This window comes from Rana temporaria, chromosome 5 (assembly GCF_905171775.1).
Source record: "Rana temporaria chromosome 5, aRanTem1.1, whole genome shotgun sequence".
In the NCBI taxonomy this organism is placed as follows: Eukaryota; Metazoa; Chordata; class Amphibia; order Anura; family Ranidae; genus Rana; species Rana temporaria.
In genome coordinates this window covers 47,008,296-47,032,485 of record NC_053493.1, presented here as the reverse complement: position 1 = coordinate 47,032,485, position 24,190 = coordinate 47,008,296, and the positions used below count along the sequence as shown (strand labels likewise).

Here is a 24,190-nt window from a genome sequence, read left to right as displayed (position 1 = left end):
TCATATTCAAGGCTGCTCGCCTGGTGCTTCATGTGGTTTCATCGTGTTTGAAAATGTTTACGTTTTTCTGGTTTTTCCATCGTGGTACAGAGAACATTTAGAAAAATGTAAATACTTTTGAAGAGCAAAAATTTAACAAAGGGAAGACATGTGAAATACATTATATTATACATTATATTGTAGTTTAGATGGCTAAATATTTTTCAGAAGAGTGATGTGCTTGAGATTTTAAATTGGACAGTTTGACATGTATGAATATCTCCCACTCTTCTTGTTATATATTTCTTTATTTGTGTAGTAGTTACACGTATTATTTTGTATGTCTGAATGTTGTAATGTCATTTAGCATTTTTACACTTTGAATTATATATATATATATTGGGAACATTTTTATACTCTTGCCCTTCTTTTTTTTTTTCAAAACCAGATATTTGGAAACACAGTAAAACCTTGGTTTGAGAGTAACTTGGTTTGAGAGCGATTTGCAAGACAAGCAAAATGTTTTAATAAATTTTGCCTTGATGTACAAGCGATGTCTTGATATAAGAGTAGTGCCATGTCACAACTGAGTATAAAAAAGAAGAAAGGAGCCCTCTAAGTGTAGCAATATGGTTACATTTAATGAAGGTACAACATTTAGCAACATATTGCTACACTTTCAGGTGCTTCTCTTCTCTTTTATACACTGTAAAAAAAATGCTTTGATATACAAGTGCTTTGGATTACAAGCATGTTTCTGGAACTAATTATTCTGGCAAACCAAAGTTTTACTGTACTGAAAATATTTGTTATTAATAATTTTGGAATATCTACTACAGTATTTTTTTAAATTGCAATTTAGTTATCTCCTGTTAGATAATATATAAAGATTTCTTGTTCAAGTCAGAAGTAGAAATTTGTAATGGGATTAAAAGTTTTTTCCTTCATTTGTGCATTTTTGCACATTTCCATACAAGTTAGAGCAGTGTTTCTCAACCTTTATTCGGGCAAAGCACCCTTTTAAAATCATGGACCATCTCAAGGTGCCCTCTAAAATTATGGGTAGTCTCGGGGCATCCCATTCTAAAATTTAAAAAACGATTCTAATAGCCTTTTTATAATACATCAACATCCACACACACGTAGGACACCCAACATTAGAGGTGATGTATTCTTCCAAATCCAATACACTTTTTTTGCACACTGGTACTAACTAGTATTCCAATGTTTCTTTTCTCCCTCAATTTTTCTTCACTCCACTAATGTGGCTCCAGAGCCGATAGAGAGGGTCATTGGATAAGGGCACACAATGAGAACCTGTGGCTTTGTGTAACTAAAAGGCAGGCTTCATCCATCTTCTGGCTTGTATACAATTCTGGGGTAATTTTTCGACATTTTACCAAGGCACCCCTGAAGAAACCTTAACCACTTAGTAACCGCCCTATATCCGAAATACGGCTACAAGGCGGTTCCCTTACTCTGGGAGGGCGTCAATATACGTCCTCCTGGAGAATCAGACCCGCACGCCCCGAGCGGCCGCGCACACGCGATCACCGGCGCTCGCCGGGTCCACGTGACCCGCAGCAACAAGGATCGCAGTAAGGAGCCAATGGAAGCGGCTCCTTACCACGTGGTCGCGCCGTCCAATGACGGCGCGATTACTTGTAAACAAACTGGCGTCATGTAATGACGCCGGTTCCTCCCTCTCATCTCTGTACCGTTCGGTACAGTGTGAGAGGAGAGGAGAGGGGGGAGCGGGTGGCAGCAGCAGCAGCACTGTGGGCTGGATCTGTGACAATTGCAGTCACAGATCCAGCCATCCATCCCTGCGCAATACTCTACAATACCCCCCATACTCTGCAATACCCCCCATACTCTGCAATACCCACAATACCCTCAATACTCCACAATACTCCAATACGTCGCCTATGGGGATTTTTAAGTAGCGAAGTTTGGCGCAATTCCACGAGCGTGTGCAATTTTGAAGGGTGACATGTTCGGTATCTATTTACTCAGCGTAACTTCATCTTTCATAGTATGCAAAAACATTGGGCTAACTTTACTGTTTTTTTTTTTTTAAGCACAAAAGTTTTTTTTAAAAAACACGCGTTCAAAAAAAATGCTGCGAAAATACCGTGCAAGATAAAAAGTTGCAACAACCGCCATTGTATTCTCTAGGGTCTTTGAAAATAAAAAAGCATATATAATGTTTTGGGTTTCTATGTAATTTTTTAGCAAATAAATGAGGATTTTTACATGTAGGAGAGAAATGTCAGAATTGGCCTGGGTGCTCCAGAACGCCTGAAGGTGCTCCCTGCGTGTTGGGCCTCTGTATGTGGCCACGCTGTGTAAAAGTCTCACACATTTGGTATCGCCATACTCGGGAGGCATAGCAGAATGTGTTTTGGGGTGTAATTTGTGGTATGCATATGCTGTGTGTGAGAAATAACCTGCTAATATGACAGAAACTAGAATTTGTTTTTTATTTTTACAGAATTTTCAGTCTTTTTTCTTTCATAGCGCAAAAAATAAAAACCGCAGAGGTGATCAAATACCACCAAAAGAAAGCTCTATTTGTGTGAAAAAAAAGGACAAATTTCAGATGGGTACAATGTTGTATGACTGAGTAATTGTCATTCAATTTGTGAGAGCACCGAAAGCTGAAAATTGGTCTGTTTAGGAAGGGGGTTTAAGTGCCCAGTGGTCAAGTGGTTAAGGCACCCTGGTTGAAAAAGGCTAAGTTGGAGAATACCCATGAGTGAGGTGCTGCTGACCAGTTCTTCTGTCCATCAGAGAGAATAATTTGCATCGTTCCCTGGCCCCAGAGGAGCATTTTCTAATGTGGCTTCCACAGTCACACACACACACACACACACACACACACACACAAAGTTTTGGATTGTTTAAGGGATCCTGAGCACCTGATGGAGACCCACACAGGGCATGAGCACACAATCTATGCAGACTGTGTCCTTGCATGGAATCAAATCCAAGCCCGGCTCTGCAAGGCAAGCCCTCCAATCATTGACCCACCATGTTGCCTGAAGCACCTTTCATCTGTCCTCTTATTAGGCAAAACCAGGCAACCCAAAATGACTGTTTTGGAGGCAGACAAAGAAGATGGTAATTTTGTGGATGGAGGGGGGAACCACAGATGACCACAGTTGTTTCTCACCAAACAGAGAAAAGTCTTCTTGAAAACTGTGGGATTGATTTGTTAAGGGCAAAAAGGCAGTTCACTTTGCAAGGGATGTTGCACTTTGCATGGGAATTTTCCCCAGAGCTTAGTGAATGTGGTGTAATTTTAAAGTATACCCATGTTCAAGGAAAATGTTAAAAGAAAAGCATTTTTGCTTGAATATGGTTGAATGATCATCAGATCTTCACTTTATACACTAAGCTCTCCAGAAAATCCCCATGCAAACTGCAACCTACCTTGGCAAAGTGAACAGTTCATTTGCCTTTAGTAAATCAACCCCTGTATTTTTTGTGGTAATTCGGCAGGTGCAATGCACACAATCGGCTTTAATTATTACTTTGGGTCAGTGTCCAGAATTATTTTGTAATGTCAAATTCAATGTTGTCTCCATTTTCCGGACACAGAGGGGGAGATTTACTAAAACTGATGCAGCTGTAGCCAATCGGCTTCTAACTTCAGCTTGTGTAATTAAGCTTTTACAATACCTAGAAGCTCATTGGGTTATTCACAGCTTCACCAGATTCTGCATGCACCAGTTTTAGTAAATCTCCCACAGAGCTCCATGCAAATTACTGTCACGGACAAGAAATTCAATTCTCCAGGATTTCATCCTCCTCCATCAGCTTCAATGCCTAGTGAATTGCTGATCCAACATGTATGTATGGAACGCTCATCTTTATACTTTGAGTCAAGCTAGAGCATCGGTGCTCAACCTGTGGCCCTCCAGCTGTTATGGAACTACAAGTCCCATGAGGCATTGCAAGGCTGATAGTTACAAGCATGACTCCCAAAGGCAGAAGCATGTTGGGAATTGTAGTTTGACAACAGCTGGACGGCCACAGGTTGAGCAGCCATGAGCTAGATGGCTCCAAACTACGGCCCCCCAGCTGTTGCAGAACTACACGTCCCATGACGCATTGTAAAACTTACATTCACAGATATGACGAATTATTATTATTCACAATTTATATAGCACCAACAGTTTACACCGCGCTTTACAATGTAGAGGGGGGACAGCACAATTACAGTACAGTTCAATACAGAATGGACAGGAGGGCCTTGCTTGTAGAGCTTACATTCTAAAGGGAGGGGGTGGTGGTACAAAAGGTAATGGCTGCGGAGAATGATTTGATGGGGGTGTTAGGTGGGTGTGGGATAGGCTTCCCTGAATAAATGAGTTTTCAGGGATCTCCTAAAGGTGGAGAGGTTAGGGGCTGATCGGACAAACCAGGGCAGGGAGTTCCAGAGGATGGGAGAGGCTTTGGAAAAGTCCTGAAGACTAGCATGGGAGGAGATAACAAGAGAGCTAGAATGATGGGTCATAATGGGAATTGTATTTCCAGATCGACTGGAGGACCATAATTTGGAGACCCCTTATCTAGAGGATGGCAGCCTGGGATCCTGTAGGTTTTACAAAGCACTGTCCTTGTATGTCAGTCATAGCATGCCAACACTTCTGTTTTTGTTTTTCCTCAATGCTGAATGTATAGTACAGTAAAACCTTGGTTTGCGAGCATAATTTGTTCCAGAAACATGCTTGTAATCCAAAGCACTTGTATATCAAAGCATTTTTTTACAGGGTATAAAAGAGAAGAGAGGCCCCTCTAAAGCCCGGTACACACGATTGGAATTTCCGATGGAAAAAGTCAGACGGACTTTTTCCATCGGAAATTCCGACCGTGTGTATGCCCCATCGGAGTAATTCCGATGAATTCCATCAGAGTTTAGAAAGAGAACATGTTCTCTTTTACTCCGATGGAATTCCATTGAAATTCTAATGTGAGTTTGGCTGGGCAAAAGCCTGATTGTGTGTATGGGGCTTAAGTGTAGCAATAAGTTGCTAAATGTTGTACCTTCATTAAATGTAACCATATTGCTACACTTAGAGGCTCCTCTCTTCTTTTTTTATACTCCGTTGTGACATGACGCTACTCTTATATCAAGACATCGCTTGTATATCAAGGCAAAATGTATTAAAACATTTTGCTTGTCTTGCAAATCGCTCTCAAACCAAGTTACACTCAAACCAAGGTTTTAATGTAATAGCAACATGACTTGCCAAAGTGGAAATATGTTCTTTATGACTTTAAAGCGGTAGTTCCCCCTCAAAAAAATTGTTACCCTTAGATTGATGCTCATTTTGTCTAGGGGAATCGGCTAGTTGTTTTAAAATCGAAGCTGTACTTACCATTGTAGAGAGCAATCTTATCCGCCGCTTCCAGGTATGGTCTTCGGGTCTGGGCGTTCCTTCTTGATTGACAGGCTTCCGACGGTCGCATCCATCGCGTCACGAGTAGCTGAACGTCGGCGCGGCTCTATACGGCGCCTGCGCACCGACGTTCGGCTACTTTCGGAAAATCGTGACGCGATAGATGCGACCGTCGGAAGCCTGTTAATCAAGAAGGAACGCCCATACTCGAAGACCAAACCCGGAAGCGGTGGAGAAGATCGCTCTCTACAACGGTAAGTACAGCTTCGATTTTAAAACAACTAGCCGATTCCCCTAGACAAAATGAGCAACAATCTAAGGGTAACAATTTTTTGGAGGGGGAACTACCGCTTTAACGTGCCCCACAAAAAACTACCTTCCTTGTTCATAGAACCATTTTCTAATATACGTTTGCTTTATATACACGGGTGTGCGTCTTGTGTTGGCTTGTCAGTTAAACTAGTTCTTATTGGTGTCAATAGGTCACATTTTTCTTCTTCAATGCCTTGCATTAACGTATTACTGCATGCTACAGTTTGTTTGCAATAACATGAAAATGTGCAAAGCAAACAAAAGCATGCAGAACCGTACCCGATAAAGCGTTTTTTTTTTTTTGTGTGATTTTGAAAGAAGGCGCTACAAATATAAAATTCCTACTTGTGAACTTTTGGCCCACGGTATCCTTGAGAAAGGCAGAAACCGCGATGCAGTGTTTCTCGGAGCGTCCACAATGCTTTCAGGCATACCAAAAAGCACATGTTGAAAACGGTCATAAAAAAACATACATATGGAACTGTGTACATTTCCCTTTCTTGTCTATTGCATATGTGTTTACGAAGCCATTACAGAAATTGCACCCTTGCCTTGCCGTGTAGCTGTTGAACCGCATTAGACAGTGAGGACTATCAATCTCGCCAAAACATATTTGTTTCTGCTGTCATTCGGCTGAAATCTGGGAGCCGCTAATAGAGCAGTCTGCATTTTAAGCTATGACTCTGGCCTGACATCGGGGCCTGGAATCAGTCTTTAGAGCCTGCTGGCTGGCAGGCTCGGCATACTGTCTTTCTGCTTCGCTGCTTTTGTTAATATGTTATTATCATAATTAAGATATGATGGGGAGAAGAGTTATCGACTATAATCCATAATGTCTTCCTCTTGGAACTGTGTATAGAATACACCTCCGTGTCATCACATTATTTATTATACCAGTAACAACACATAATAATGGCTGATAAAGTAAAAAAAAAAAAGCCCTCTTATGCAGTTTATAGTGGTTCATACCATCGGGTGTATTATGTTTATGTGAAACATATGTTAACCTTCATATTAAAGGGCAGTCGGGCATGTGAGGATGATTCAAGCACCGAATGATTGTAGCATCAAAGCCAGTCTATACTTTTGTCTAACTCCAGTCATTTTTTTTTTGTTTTATTGCTACTAAACCCACAACAGTAAAATTAGTCTGTATATGCGGTAAAGCATGCTGGTTATACTCATTGTGAAACCTAAGGGGTTAATCCTCTGCATTGTGTATAAACGCTGTTTGATCCCGTCTCTCTGATCCTCCCCTGCTTCCACTGTCTCCAAAAAATAACCTGATATTTTTAGAGCCAGGGGACGGGCTGCACATGCTCAGTTTGGTGTGTATTGCTAGAGTTTTTTTTTTTTTTTTTTTGGGAGGGTGCATGTGATCAGCACAGGGCCAATCAGCACTGTCCAGACCAGGATCAGGGGAAAATGAAAACTCCTCCTACAAGCTTTACTAGGAACAGATAGAAGTCACAGGACTTCTATATACTGCTGATGAGAAAAGGTGTTTATATTTACTAAAATAAATGCATGTACTGTGGGAGACCAGAATGCAGGGTTTAGTAACACTTTAATTTAGGATAGCGTTCAAATTTTTGTCAGGTGTTTTTTAAATTTTTTTAATGACTGTCTCCCATTGGGGAGATTTTACGTCCCTTCTTGTCCCTATGACATCCATACAATATATAAGGGTTTATAATCAGCTTGCTGGATTAAGCTGGTTATTTGATGAGTCCCTATATTGGCTAAAGTGATCTGCGCTGGTACAGCTATTCCATCTCCGGCATTGGAGTCCATCTTTACTGCTTGGTTGAGTGCTTATTGACCACCCTGCACAGGCGGTCGCTGGCATTCTGGTGAGCCTTTGGTGAGGTTGTTTTTGGTGTCACCTCAGCTATCCGTGGAGTCTTTTCCATCTTCATCATGGAGTTTGGAACTTTATTCATTTAGTTTTCCTTCTGGTGGTTTAAAAGAGTTTCTCACGATTTTTACGTTTGGATTATTTATGGACACTTTTTAATGTGTATTTATCACTATTTTGCACCATTATTTTGTCACAATCTATTTATTTTACATATTATTTAAGGACACGGTTAAAGTGTTACTAAACCTACAACCGTAAAATCAGTCTGTATATGCAGTAAAGCATGCTTGTTGTACTTACTGTGGAACCTAAGGGGTTAATCCTCCACATTGTGTAAAAAGGCTGTTTGATCTTGTCTTCTCTGATCCTCCCCTTCTTCCACTGCCCCCAATATGTCTCCTGATGAGACAGAGCCTTTGGAGGCACTCTGCACATGCTCAGTTTGATGTGTATTGCAATAGATTTTTTTTTTTTCTTGGGAGGGTGCATGTGATTGGCACAGAGCCAATTTGCACTGTCCAGACAGAGAGTCAGGGGTTCTGCAGCCTCATAGGACAGTCAGAGTAGAATGAAAACTCCTCCTATAAGCTTTAACCAGACACTGATAGAAGTCACAAGACTGCTATATACTGCTGATGAGAAAAGGTATTTAGCAGTTAAAAGTTAAAAGAATTGCATTTCCGTGTTCTGTGTACTGTGGGTGACCAGATATAGTGAATGCAGGGTCCGGGGTTTAGTTGCACTTTAATTATATATGCGCTGCACTGTGTTGGATGTTTATAGGAGTGCCTGGTATTGCGTCCAGTGCAGATTTTCTTTTTGTTTTACAATATATAAGGGTTGAAGGTGTGGGCAGCAGTAAAACCGTTATCAGAAATTCTAACATTTCCTCCTTATACTTTTAAATGTGTTTTTGTTTCCTGTATGTATCTATGTCGGAGCTTTCCCATCTCTGCCTTTCCTGGAACAGGGACACGGATGGCAAATAAAAAGCCTAAACCAAAAGTTTTGGCTGGAGTTGAGCTTTAAAAAATAAGTCTCATGAGGATTTAAAGCTCCTCTATTGAGTCCTGTATCTCTGCTTGTGAAAAGAAACTTTGATCAGTTCTCAAGAAAATACGTTCTTTATCTCTATTATTATTGCTTGTTTGCTGCATCTCTTCATGAAGCCCAATTTGTGGGCGTACCTGTTGCGCAACCCTTTGCTGTGAGCTGCAAGCCCAGTGTATGTGTTCCCTGTATAGGGTGACCTGCTGACACCCCCTCCCCCTGGTGTTAGACAGGCAAGCGCAGTCAAGCAGCCTTAATTTTTTATTTTCTCCTACAGAACAGCATGGTCAGACAGCAGTGGGGGAATGGGATGGCAAGCTGTTGACTACCCTAGAACTGGAGCTACAACACCTATTAAAATAAGACAAAGTTCTACTCTATTTTGTGCCCCTAGAGACAGGATGAAGGAATTAAATGTATGGTGTGTGACATGGGGTATTTGGCTCTCGTGGTAGATGCGTTTTGTAAATCCTTGGCAGATAGGAACTTTATTTAAGGGCCTGGTTGCCCACTTTTAATAAAATGGCAGAAAGAAAAACAGCACAACATAAAGTTTTCCTTCTTCAGCTTTTGCAGAATACAAACACTGGAAAATGCTGAGCCACCTGGCTCATAAGCTCACTCAGCTTCAACTGCTGTACCACGCTTCACCTCTTACCAGGCTTTCTGACTGTGTTTCCCAGCTCTCCTGGATACTTGGCTCTCTAGTCACAGCACCCTGCTGCACAGTCCACCTCTAGCCTATGGATTGGGGTTCTTCTAACACCCCAATATGAGCCAACCTCACTCCTGGAATGAGACCTACTGTCTCTTGGCTTCTGACTGGGCCCCTCTGACCCCTCGATGAGAACCTATGTCTCTTGGCTTCTGACTGGGCCCCTCTGACCCCTCGATGAGACCTGCTGTCTCTTGGCTTCTGACTGGGCCCCTCTGAGCCCTCGATGAGACCCTATGTCTCTTGGCTTCTGACTGGGCCCCTCTGACCCCTCGATTAGACCCTATGGCCCATATTCTCTCTAAAAATCCGCGGGCTGCGCTTAAGGCACTTACACTCCGCTGTCCCAACTTACAGGAGCAAGTGTTGTATTCCCCAAACACTTGCTCCGTAAGTTGGGACGGCGGAGTGTAAATGCCCCGGTGTAGCCTGGCGGATCTCCAAGGGGGCGGCTTGTATTCAAATTAAGCGCGCCCCCGATTCTAATGAACTGCGCATGCGCCGGGCTTCAAAAAGCCCAGTGCGCATGCTCCAGTTCTCGGCGGAAAACGTCAATGACGCCGACGTGTGCGTCATTGACGTAAAGTCGTATTCAAGAACGACTTACGAAAATGACGTACCCGACGGAAAAACACGACGCGGACCCGACGCCATCCGTAACATGGCCTACGTGGGACTTGCGGAAACTTACTCCTCATATAGCAGGAGTAAGTTTCCGCTTACGCAAACGACGTTAGCGACGGTTACGCGACGCGAACTCGCTCGGGAATCGGCGTAGAAGGATCATTTGCATACGCAAATGAGTCCTTCACGTAAATGCCATCTAGCGGCGGCCGGCGTCATTACATTTAAGATCCGACAGTGTATCTATGCGAAAATGATTCTAAGAATCAGTCGCATAGATACACGGTCCAGAAAAGGGAGATACGATGGAGTATCCTGAGATACTCCATCGTAACTTCTATGAGAATATGGCCCTATGTCTTTTGGCTTCTAACTGGGAACCTCTGACCCCTCGATTAGACCCTATGTCTCTTGGCTTCTGACCCCTCAATGAGACCCTCTGTCTCTAGGCTTCTGCCTGGGCACCTCTGACCCCTCGGTGAGACCCTATGTCTCTTGGCTTCTGACTGGGCACCCCGACCCCTCAGACCCTATGTCTCTTGGCTTCTAACTGGTCACCTCTGACCCCACGATGAGACCCTCTGTCTTGTGGCCTCTGACCACTGAGTGAGACCTTCCATCTCCCATACTGGGAGCAGTCTTCAAACTGGAAGCTCTGAGCTATCCTCAGACCTGAGTATATAAAGACCCTGCACACCTGTGTTTTCACAGGTTGCAGGTGTCTAGCAAAACCCGGACACAGGATTGAATTTTCCAATCCAGAACTGCAGAATCCAGAGACCGCCAAATACACACCCTTCTATGCCCTAAAATGCTAGTCTGGAAAAATCGCATTCTAAATGAAAATCCTGTGTGACATTTTTCTGTATTCTCAGTGACAGGGCCTCTCACTGTTTCAGGTGAAATTTCTTCTTTAACTTAAACTCAAAATTCTGCGTCGAGCAAAATCCAGTCTAAATGGCACCCCAGGACACATGTGTTCTAGTGTAGTACAATAAAAAAAAATCTCTTCTTTGTGCAATGTGGTGTGCTGCCAGCTAATTCAACACACTGTAAATCCTGGACCCATTAGAGTCCTAAACTAACTTGGCTTCTGGAGTATGGGGAGAAAGGTAACCCCTCCCCCTTTTACTGTGCTCCGTGCTTGAGTGAGTCGTTATCAAGCCCAAGCACACCAACACATTGAGGCTGATTTAATAAAAGACGTGAGAGTCTTCACACAATAAATTGTTTAAATATTCACGTTAAAGCAGTATTTAACCCAAAAGCAGACATTTATTCTATTGCAGCTTTCCAATTCTTAGCTGTGATTGCTGCATTAGTTACCTTTTTCAGCCATTACGTTTGTTGTTTTTAGCGGAGTTCTACAGTAGAGTTAACATGTGTAGACTTTGAAGCATTTATAAATATACTTGGCACATTTGCTTTGTGTCAGTATATTATTACTGCTTCTAGAGAGGGGTCCTGCAGCCTGATGGGACAATCAAGCCAGAATGAAAACTCCTCCTACAAGCTTTAACCAGACACTGATAGAAGTCACAAGACTGCTGATGAGATAGGGTTAAATTTACTAAAATAATTGCATTTCCGTGTTCTGTGTACTGTGGGAGACCAGATATAGTGAATGCAGGGTCCTTGGTTTAGTAACACTTTAAAGGTGCAAGTTCACCATCTGCGTACAGAACACCTCCAGGTAGCCATATTGCATTGCACTTTACAGAAAATTACAGAGCTGCAGATTGAAAAGGAAAGGTCATTTTTAATAACATTCAATTATGACTTGAGTCACAATTGTACACGCTATATTATTATTATTTATTTTATTTGCTATTTTTTTTTTTCACATGAAAGTGGAGTTACCTTTGGTGATAGCCTAAAGTAGTGTGCATGAACACATCAAATAACACCATTGGCCTCCACGAGCAGAAAAAAGAAAATGCTTATAACAGGAGCTTAAAGCGGTGGTTCACCCTAAAAAACAAGTTTCTACCATGAAATCCAGCATACTAGCGTCAGCTACAGTATGCCTTTATTTTATTTTTTTGCGCCGTACTCACAGTTTAATCCCGTAGTTGAGTTTCAGACTCCCCGGGGGGAGTAGGCGTTCCTATGCAGAGGGGAACAGGATTGGCGGCCGGCTATGGCGCGTCACACTTCCCGAAAATAGCCGGAGTAGGACTCGGCTCTTCACGGCGCTATACGGCGCCTGCGCACAGACTAGGAGCTGACTGCGCAGGCACCGTGAAGAGCCAAGTCCTATTTTGGCTATTTTCGGGAAGCGTGACGCGCCATAGCCGGCCGTCAATCATGTTCCCCTCTGCATAGGAACGCCTACTCCCCACGGGGAGTCTGAAACTTAACTACGGGATTAAACTGTGAGTACGGCGCAAAAAAATAAAATAAAGGCATACTGTAGCTCGCGCTAGTATGCTGGATGGCATGGTAGAATTTTTTTTTTTTATTTAGGGTGAACCCCCGCTTTAAAAAAATGTGTGCATAGAGCCTAAAGCCTAGTACACATGAGCCGAATGTTGGGCAGCATCGGCTGGCCTAATAAAAACCCACCAATATTCGGCCTGTGTGTACGGCAGCCAGTCTGACAGAAGCTAGCCGTTCAGTTGGCTTCTGCCGAAGAGGCATTACCGAATAAAGGTCTGCCGATCGGCTCCTGATCAGCGCTCTCAGGCAATGGCTGAGAGTGCTGAGCAGAGTGTTCTGGCAGGGGGGCTGTCCCCCACTGTTAGAATATAATGGCATAGCTGGGAAGATCACTGTAGTAACATCACATAGTTTGGCCAGCGGCTGCTCCTGAGCTGTCCCAGCCCACTGGGTTGAACGAAAAAAAAAACTAGTAGTGTGTACTAGGCTCTAGGGTGTAACATAAAACATAGTTAGAGTCCACAGCCTCTGACTGTCAAGTCATCCCCCCCCCCCACTTCTCCCTGCTGTACAGAGAGCTGTAAAGTCCCATCGACCATTGTGGCAAGGGAACTGTAGTTCTCATGGAGCACACGTCACCACATTTTGTAGTCCACTGATAACGTTGTTGAGCTTCGAAACTGAAGGCCCACACCTCTGTACAGTCCTGGAATGGAGGAAGAGTCACCAGATTTGTAGTCCACTGATAACGTTGAGCTTCGTAACTGAAGGCCCATACCTCTGTACAATCCCGGGCTTGGGGAAGAGTCACCAGATTTGTAGTCCACTGATGACGTTGTTGAATTCCGTAACTGAAGGCCCATACCTCCGTACAGTACTGGAATGGAGGAAGAGTCACCAGATTTGTAGTCCACTGATAACGTTGTTGAGCTTCGTAACTGCAGGCCCATACCTCTCTACAGTCCTGGGCTTGAGGAAGAGTCCCCAGATTTGTAGTCCACTGATAGCGACGTTGAATTCCGTAACTGAAGGCCCATACCTCCGTACAGTACTGGAATGGAGGAAGAGTCACCAGATTTGTAGTCCACTGATAACGTTGTTGAGCTTCGTAACTGCAGGCCCATACCTCTCTACAGTCCTGGGCTTGAGGAAGAGTCCCCAGATTTGTAGTCCACTGATAGCGACGTTGAATTCCGTAACTGAAGGCCCATACCTCTGTACAGTACTGGAATGGAGGAAGAGTCACCAGATTTGTAGTCCACTGATAACGTTGTTGAGCTTCGTAACTGAAGGCCCATACCTCTGTACAGTCCTGGGCTGGAGGAAGAGTCTGCAGGAGCCAGAACAATACTTTGCAACCTCAAATGCAAAAAAAAGAATCAATGCACATTTCTGCATTTTTATTGTTTTATTTTTTGTTTAGTTTGGGGACATTTTTATATATGCAAAAGATTAAATTTCTCCTTTTAATTTAACTCCGAAACTGTATATAATAAAATGATATGATGGTTTAAGGCTTTTTTCTCATGAGCAGCACATACCTGCATAAAGCATTGTTCTCACGAGTGCCAAAGGAAGACTCTTGGCAGGAGATTTTACACCTGCCAAGTGCCCTCCAACCACCAGGCATTAAAAGCTCTGTACACATTGTACACACGTCCATATACACCAGGCACTGCCGGGTTGCTGTGTGCTGACCGAATTGCACTTAGCCATTCATTTATGAGAGCAATTGAAGTGTGACCCAGCAGAAGCTGTAACAACAGGTGTACTGTGCGCTGTTCTGCATCCCCCGTCCCATGTGTACAGCTACAATCCCTTAATGTTCAGAGTAATAAGAAAAGGGTAACAATAAGTCTGAGCTCAGTGTAAACAATGAAATACTCAAATGAATTACTGTATATACTAATTGTACACATTCATTAGTTTACAAGCATTGTGCGTTCTTGTTTGTGGCGCAAGCTTGGCTTTGTAAGAAGAAAGCCCAACGCCACCTTTGCTCTTGTTGCCTCTTGGTTAAAAACAGATTGCTTCTGTCTCTGCTAGCATTAACCTCTTCAGCCCCAGAAGAATTTACCCCCTTCCTTACCAAAGCACTTTTTGCGATTCGGCACTGTGTCGCTTTTACTGACGATTGCGCGGTCGTGCGACATTGCACCCAAACAAAATTTACGTCCTCCTCCCCCCCCCCCCCCCAAATAGAGCTTTCTTTTGGTGGTATTTGTTCACCTGTGCAGTTTTTTATTTTTTTTTGTACTACTATTGTCATGGATATGTAGTATGTCTGGCAGCTTACCTTCTCTCCATGTGTTCATTAGAGACCAGACTCCCTTATCTGGCTGGTTTTATCATCTCTCCTCCCTGCCCCACCTCAGGCACTGTATATTAACCACTGCACTGCAGGTCTGCTTTGCTGTTCAACGTTGTTTGTTAGCTTTGTGTTCCTGCTTGCCGTGTGCTACGTTTATATCTCTGTGTACTGATTTTGGCTTGTCCCCGACTACTTCTGTTTGCCTGTGACCCTGACCCTCAGCCTGTCCTTTGGTTATCCTCGTCTGCCTGTTGCCCCGAACTCGGCTTACTCTTCACGATCCCTTGTGTCCTGATTGGCTGCTTCCCTTCTCTCCCTACGGAGCGTGATCTGGGGGGCCGCGACCTGGGTTCAGTTGCAGCGAAGGCCATCCTCACCTCTAGAGGCTCTGGTGAACACCTGCTGGACCTTAGACTCCGCGCCCTGGGGAGTCTTCCCTGGGCTCACGCTTCCTGTCCATCCGCAGCAGTCCGCTATAGGGTTCACTATCTTGTGGTGCACCCCTGACTCCAACGGGGTGCATTTGTCATCTGGCCACAGGTGACCTGACAACTAGAAACAAAAAAAGAGCGACAATTGTAAAAAAAAAAGCAATTTTTTTTTTTACTTTTTCCTATACTAAATATCCCCCAAAAATATTAAACAAAAATGTTTTCTTCAGTTTAGGTCGATATGTATTCTTCTACATATTTTTATTTAAAAAAAATCGCAATAAGCATATATTGGTTAGTTTGTGCAAAAGTTTTAGCATCTACAAAATAAGGGATAGATTTATAGCATTTTTTTTATTTTTTAAAATAGTAATGGCGGTGATCTGCGATTTTTTTTTTTTTTTTTTTTTTTTTTCTCGTGACTGCAACATTATGGGGGACATATCGGACACTTTTGACATCATTGTCATTTATACAGCGATCAGTGCTTTAAAAATACACTGATTACTGTGTAAATGACACTGGCAGGGAAGGGATTAAACACTAGGGGCTAATCAAGGGGTTAAGTGTGTCCTAGGGAGTGATTCTAACTGTGGGGGGGTGGGCTACCACTGACATGACAGAGATCACTGCTCCCGGTGACGGGGAGCAGTATATCCCTGTCATGTTGCTAGGCAGAGCAGGTAAATGTCTTGTTTACATAGGCATCTCTCCGTTCTATCGCTCCATGACACAATCAGGGGAGACGGGCGGACATAGTGTCTGCGGTCACGGAGCATGCGGCGTGTGTTGTGATTTGAAAGGGGATGTACCTTTACGCCCATTTGCTCAGCCGTGTCATTGTAGAAAGAAAGATTACCGCTCTCCAAGCTTCTAGTCCCGTATGTTTCTCCCGCCCTACTCAAACCGACAGGTGCTGGCTCTGCACAAGTCATTGTAAAATCAATGTAATCCAATACAATGCAGTCAAATAAAAATTGGTCAAAACAGGAATACAGTGGCTAACAGGTTTCACATCGTGAGATGCTTACTCATGATGTGAAACGCATTAGCCACTGTATTCCTGTTTTGTCCACTTTTAATTTGATTGCATTGTATTGGATTACATTGATTTTACACAATAAAGACCCATTCAATGGAGTGCGGCAGTCCAGGATTTTTTCTTTTTTCATAGGCGCGTCATTGTGCCGACGTATATCGTCGTGCGCTGGTTGGCAAACGGTCAAAGCATCATTTTCTGTATATCATATTTGACTGAAAACGGATTTAAAGACCTGAACAGAACACATTAATGGAAAATGCAAAAAAAAAAAACACTCTCTATCTATAGCAGGGATAAGCAATTAGCGGACCTCCAGCTGTTGCAGAACTACAAGTCCCATGAGGCTTAGCAAGACACTGACAGCCACAAGCATGACACCCAGAGGCGGAGGCATGATGGGACTTGTAGTTTGGCAACAGCTGGAGGTCCGCTAATTGCATATCCCTGATCTATAGCAATGCACGCTCCTGCAAACGCCAGCACTTTTTTTTTTCTCCTACAGCAGACCATTTGGTGTGTGTGTTGAGGAGGAGGGGCAGGATGGGGTTAGATGAATGCTGGATGTAAATAGTTGTCATCGTTCTTTGGTATCTGTCATTTTACAGAATGTGTTGACATTGAACAAAGTTTTCTTTGTTTGGGAGAGAATTTAAAAAAAACAATACAAGCCATAAGCGTATGTAGCAACTTAATTGTTCGTCGTCGGCGTGCGTCTTACCAGCAGAGATGAAACGCACTGCGATGCAAAATACTTCCACCATAAAAGTCCTTGGGAATCCCATCCGTATCTTCCTTACTCTTATCTGACACATTTCTACATGTTGCAAAAGGTTTTCAGGTAATTGAAAACACTGTGTTACAAAGGGCAATTGTTGCTCCTATTGTGACTATAATATACAAAAGAGACGTGTGACCTTCTCGAGGGATATTGCAAAAAGAATTTCGGCCTGAAATTCATCTTTACAGAAGCTGTTGTTGGTATTAGTATTTTGGTTGCTGCTCATGTCTATTACTTTTGTTGCTTAATATTTTTTTTTACAAATTAGCAGAACATCTGTATATCTTTATGTCCTTCCCCGTGGTGTTCACTCGGTATTCCCTTTAACCCCTTCAAGGGCAGAGGTGTCCTGATTTTTCTGAGCTGAATTGTCTTGCTCCATTAATAATATGTTATTCTACGATAGATCCTTATGTTTAAGATTTTTTTATTGGTTGTAATGGTATATAATGACGTGCTTGCTGTCATATTTAATGGAAAATAAGGCCTCGTACACACAATAGGTTAACCAGAGGACAACGGTCTGAAGGACCATTTTCATGGGTCAAAACCGATTGTGTGTGGGCCCCATGGGTTATTTAACCATAGGTTAAAAAAAAGCAAACTTGCTTTAAAATTTAACCGATGGCTTGGTAACTGATAGGTCAAAACCGATCGTTAGTATGCAAAACCATCGGTTAAAAACCCGCGCATGCTCAGAATCAAGTCGACGCAAGCTTGGAAGCATTGAACTTTGTTTTTTTCAGCACGTCGTTGTGTTTTACGTCACCGCGTTCTGACACGATTGGTTATTTAACCTATGGTGTGTAGGCGTGATGGACCATCAGTCAGCTTCATCAGTTAACCTATGACAACGGTCCTTCAGACCGTTCTCATCGGATGGACTGATCGTGTGTACGAAGCTTAAAAGAAATCCAATGTTGCTCTCACCCTCTTTAATACTCCTTGGGGTTGATTTACTAAAACTAGATAGTGCAAAATCTGGTGCAGCTCCTGCATAGAAACCAATCCGCTTCCAGTTTTCTTTTTTTCTTGTCAAAGCTTAAAGTGATTGTAAAGAGAATTTTTTTTTTTCTATTAAAAAAATAAATGTGTTATACTTACCTGCCCTGTGTAACAAAGCAGCCCGCATCCTCCTCTTCTTGAGGGGCTGGCGCTCCTGGCCTCTCCCTCCTGTTGAGTGCTATGGGGGGCACCCGAGCCAAGCCTAAGCTCCGTGTATCTATTCAGACACTGAGCCGTGGTTCGCCCCCCCCCCCCTCTCCTCATTGGCTAACTGAGTTTGACAGCAGCAGGAGCTAAAGTATCTCAGCCAATCAGGCGAGAGCGTCCTGGATGACCGAGGCATTTGTGGACATCGCTGGATCGAGAGGGGGCTCAGGTAAGTATTAAGCCCTGTACACACAATCGGTTTGTCCAATGAAAACAGACCGATGGACTGTTTTCATCAGACAAACCGATCATGTGTGGGCCCCATCGGTTTGTTTTCTTTCTTTTTTTTGGAGCAAAAAAATAGAACATGTTTTAAATTTTTTTCCTATGGATAAAAAAACGATCGTCTGTGTGGAAGTCCATCGGTCAAAAATCCACGCATGCTCAGAATCAAGTCGACGCATGCTCGGAAGCATTGAACTTAATTTTTCTCAGTACGTCGTAGTGTTTTACGTCACCGCGTTTTGGCACGGTCGGATTTTTGACTAATGGTGTGTGCAAGACTAATAAAAGTCCGCTTTATCGGATATTTCCCATGAAAAAATCCATCGGATTAGATTTCATTAGATATCCGATTGTGTGTACGAGGCTTTAGGTGGCGGGGCTGAGAGGAGCTGCTGAACACAGAAGGCTTTGTAACTTAAAGTGGAAGTAAACACTTCAATTTGATGGTTACAAAAACAGTTAACATTCCCGGCATGCCGGAAATGCTAGCTGTCACATTTGTTTGTGGTTTGTGCTCTCAACCAAACTGCCAAACCATCCAATGGCTGGTTTCATAATAGGTCACATGTACAGCATCATGGCAGTTGCAGATTAAGCAGTGGTCAAGATGGCCGCTTCCTTGGCTGAAAACGATAGGAGGGTTTACTTCCACTTTAATGCATAGAATGCATGATGCCGCGTACACACGACCATTTTTAATGGTCTAGAAAAAACTACCTTTTTGTAGACGTGATTCTTGTCAAGCCTGCCTCGCCTATACACGATTGTAAAAAAAAATGCTCGAGCGAAAAGCGCGGTGACGTACGACGGCACTATAAAGGGGAAGTTCCATTCCGATGGCGCCACTTTTTGGGCTGCTTTTGCTGATTTCGTGTTAGTAAAAGTTTGGTGGGAGACGATTCGCGCTTTTCAGTCTTCGTGCTTTTCAGTCTGTTACAGCGTGACGAATGTGCGATCTCCATTACGAGCGCTAGTTTTACCAGAACGAGCACTCCCGTCTCATAACTTTCTTCTTTGCATGCACGTTTTTTTCACGTCGTCAAAGCCTACACATGAACGTTTTTCACGACGTACAAAACGGCAATGTGAAAAACAACACGAAAAAATAGCTCATGTTGTAAATTTTTAATGCCCATTTTTCACGTCATGAAAAATGCTCTGGAGCCCACACACGATCGTTTTTAATGACCTTAAAACGCCATGAAAAATGGTCGTGTGTACGCGGCATAAGATTAAAAACCTGCCTTTACAACGACTTTAATTGAACAAGCTGAAGTTAGAAGCTGATTGACTATCTTGCACAACTGCACCAGATTTTGCACTCTCCGGTTTTAGTAAATTTACCCCCTTGCATTGTAGACTTATGCGCTTAAAATGTTTACACTGCAGTTTAACACATTTTAATAAAAAATATTTTACTAGAATTTTATCCTGTACATAGTCTTGGCTTATTGTATGCCAAAATTAAAAGCCCTATTGTAGCCCTCAATTATGTAAACAATTTTTTAAAGATAATTTGAAATGGATTAGGGTTGTTTGTGGAGATTAACTGAAAAGTGTGTTGATTTCCATGTATCTTCCACTATTTTTACGTGCCAGTGAGCAAAAATTGTAATTATTTATTACAGGTCTTTATTTAGTGTTGACAATTTACACATTCCTTTTATATACTGTACATTTTCATCAGTCCCTGCCCTCAAGGAGCTTACAATCTAAGGAAGCGAAGGTTACAACAACAAGCGCTACCTAAGCTTTTATTATTGCAATGGCAGTCTGTTGTGATTATCATTGTATGTCAGGCTTTGTAACATATCGAGTCATAACAGAAGAGTGTGCTTGGCTTTCAGATAGACAAATCATGTTGTAAATTCTCAGAATGCCATCCAGAAGGGGTTAAACTACAGTAATTTTCTTTGTATGTCACTTGAATTCTTTGCGGCTAGTTTAATTTTGGACATGAGTGTTAGATGTTGGAACATTTTGAGTGTTTCGCAGTTATCTTGCACTCCTTTTGAAACACTGGTAATTATATTAAATGCAATCAAAGTAAAATACATTGATGCATTTTGTTGAAATAGTATTTTTCATGGTACATGGTGGTATTACTATAGGCAGGTAGCAGCATACGGTATGTGGTATGCCTATAGCTGCCCACCAAAGTCCACTTAACAGTGACTGAATATTGAAAGCCTAGGACAGAAATTGGTGACCTGGCCGGCACTACTGTCTGTCTTTGTACCTGGTCATCATACAACAGGAACATATGTGGTCTAAAGACCAATGAGTCCAGTTTGAAAATTATCTTGTGTTTACTGCAAATTTTAGGTATTGTATTGTTTGTGATGGTTGACCATATGTCTAACCGAAGTATGTCCATAAATGATGAATCGGCCTATGAAGTGGTGTACCAAAATGAAAATTTTGAGACGAAAAATTCAGGATTTACCTGACCGAAACTGAAATTGACATTCATTTTTTTGAGATATAGATAGATATATATATATATATATATATATATATAAAATTGTATTTTTTATAAATAATTGTATTATATTCGACTTTTTAATTCATATCGTCATGCATTTATTGTTGACTATAATTGGCAGCTTTTGAGGCAGTGTTAAAAATCCTGCTTGCTGCATTTTTTGTTTACATTTGGCAAACCACACCAAAAATGCACCTCCTATTGAAATGCATTGAGGATGCAACAAGAACGCATCAAAAATTTACCCATGTTGCTTTTTTGATGTATTATTTTGAGTCACACGACCTATGAAAAACATACCATAAAAATATCAGTAAAATTGTGGTCATTTTCGGCAGCCATTATTGACACTTATTTTTCTGTCGGCACAACGCTGAAAACCTTATTTTCGGCCGAAAATTTTTGGCAGCCATAATTTCAGTGCATCACTAATTATTTTATTCTAGTCAGAATGAAAAAATAAATAAAAAAATTGTAGTCAGGTTAATGAAATATTACATATCAATATTGTTTATTCTGATTTTGAGTACATTGAACTTTAAAGCTAAGCTTTGGGCTAAACAAGTTTTGTCTAAATGCAAAATCCATGTGTGTTCTTACTTAAATCTTAGTGTTTTGGGGTATTTTTCCCAGATCTGTGCAGTACTCCATTATAAAACGACTCCTGCACTTACTTGGTTTCTGTGCAGGAGCTTCCTGTAATAAAGACCACTCGCTGGTCTTGTATCCGCCCCTCCTGTAGTTTTCTGCAGGCAGCCTAAAGTGGCTGGGCCTCCCTCCCCTTCCCTTCCTATAGCTCTACTCTCTGCACACGGTATGTGCAGCACAGTGATGATGTCACCACTTGTTTTAACCAAGTGTCATCTGGTTTGCAAAGCCATTTCGTACACACAAAATAAATTTATATATTTAAGGCTAAATTAAAAATAAAAATTGTGTGCCTATAGTACAGCCTATAAGTAGAGATTGCGTTGAAGGTTTGGGTGATTATATTGTATATAATTAATTAAAAAAAAAGTCTGTCCTATTGCATTTTGAAATTTTTCAGAATAGCTTACAAACTGTATAAACGTGATTCAAAGAAACAACTAGGAAGGTTAGAAATATTTTTCAAACTTGTAGGGATTCTGAGCAAAAGGGAAACATGTAACAGACATATAGTGGGAGTTTCTCAGATTTGACTGCAAAATTTAAAATACATCTTAAGCTCCTTTTTAGATTTGATATGCGTTTTGGTCATATTTGATGAAAGAAGCTCCTCCAGCTCCAGGCCCATTAACAGAATTTTTCAGACAGATTGTGCCTTAAAATAAGCAGTGCAGTTTGTACTGTGCTCCTTTAGCTAACCCAAAGTGCTCTGGGAGACCTTTTGTTATATATTTAATGTTTATATATCAAAGAAAGAGATAATACTTTGTTAAAAAAAATAAAACAAATCATACCTAAACAGTTTAGGTGGTTTAAAAATGTATAAGCTTAAATAAAAATAAAATGGTAAAGTAGTTGATAATATAACTACTACAATGTTATCTACTTGAGTGATTGTAGAGGTTTTAAAAATGGCTGGTGAATGTTAAGTGTTTTTTTTTTTTTTGCCTTAATTGTGGAAATTAAAATAAATCTGTATAATTATGTCTATTATTATAATTTATCTTTACTTAATTTGTAGGTTTGTGGCAGTATTTTTTTTACTTTTGATGGTAAACAAACATTAGTCACAGTAAAGATAAATCACACTCACGTTTTAATAAGAATCTCAGTTATGGCATATTTTATTCAACATCTTCTGCCATTATATTGTTTTATGACAAAGTTTCATTTTACTCTTGTGCTCTTTTGCAAAGTTAAGGTCGTATATCCTAGCTAAAAATGTTCATACACTTCTACCATCACTGAGACTGATTGCTAGAGCTACAAGTCCAAAATATATCATTTGATTATTTTGCGTGATGCAATTATAGAGTATAAATTCTGGAAAAAAAAAATCCTTATTTTCCTCCCCTTCTTACCTTGTGGATGTTTCTTGGGATAAAACGTCATGAAGTCCCGGGATTTCTACATCTCGTGATGCTTTTTTAGTTAATATTTCTGAGCGCAAAAGAAAACAAGATCTGCTTTGCAAGGGTCGGGTCCAATATTTGTGGGGAATTTGAAAAAAATAAAAAAGTGAAATTAGGCTGAATAATTGTTCATTCATGTGGGTCACTCTAGCTTGTTCACTGGCGTCTCGAATTACATTGCCTAAGGTTCTGTGCTTGGTTGGCTATCTTTACATCTTAACGAGGCTCTGGGAATTTCAGAGTCTCTACAAAAGTTTGCTTTGTGTTTCCCTCATCCCCCTCCCACTTCTTCTTGTTTTTCAGGATGCTTCATCTGCTGACATCAGAAAAGCCTATCGCAGGCTCTCCTTAATACTTCATCCAGACAAGAACAAGGAGGAAAACGCAGAAACTCAGTTCAGACAAGTAAGTCCTCAACGTATCTACGAAGTATATTTTATATATTATTTATCTTTTTGAATTCTGTCTTTTTGGTTTTAATTTTGTATGGTCAAATGATTTTCGTGCTTGCTCGCTTTTCTGTTTTTTGTTTTTTGTTTTTCACTAAAGTGATGTGCTCATAAATTGTGATTTCAGTTGGCAATCATTGGCTCGGTTAAAGTTTTATCACTATTATTTATTTCCTTCTGTGCAGCAGTAATTAGATGGTTGGGACACGTGATTTGGTTTACACTAAAATAGCACTAATTGTGAATTACTGCAATTTAATAAAATAATTCCATCTTTCTTATTTTTAGACTGATCTTCTTTTTATAAATTTTTTACCTTTTTTTTTCTTTCTTATATTTTTTTCAGTTGGTAGCAATATATGAGGTATTAAAAGATGAAGAAAGAAGAGCAAGGTAAGGATGCTTATTTTGCAGTGTTTTACCAAAAACGTGCTTACACTTGCATTTAACCATTGCTCTGCAGATATATTTTGAATTTCACAATATTTGCTCTTATTTTATCAACCTTTTATTGATTACTGTTATAATCATTATATAATATAATATTATATAATATAATTTAATTATATGTTGTATATATTGTATATCTATCTATCTATCTATCTATAGATAGATAGATAGATCTCTATCAAACTATCTATCTATCTATCTATCCATAGTTTGATAGAGATCTATCTATCTATCTATCTATCTATCTATGCAAACACACACACACACATATATATATATATATATATATATATATATATATATATATATATATATATATATATATAAACATTTCTCTTTCCCTCTTTTTCTTTCTCTCTATCTCTATCTCTCTCTCTATCTCTCTTAATCTCTCTATCTCTCTATCGATATTTATATGT

General features: G+C 41.0%; 1 protein-coding gene across 1 annotated transcript in view; it reads left to right on the top strand.

Moving 5' to 3' along the window:
- Positions 1–24,190, top strand: part of DNAJC1 (DnaJ heat shock protein family (Hsp40) member C1) — a 214,785-nt gene that overhangs the window by 49,294 nt on the left and 141,301 nt on the right. The window contains exons 2-3 of the mRNA XM_040352505.1: positions 23,176–23,277; positions 23,668–23,714. Coding sequence (XP_040208439.1) covers positions 23,176–23,277; positions 23,668–23,714 — 149 coding nt within the window. The remainder of the gene's footprint in view (positions 1–23,175; positions 23,278–23,667; positions 23,715–24,190) is intronic.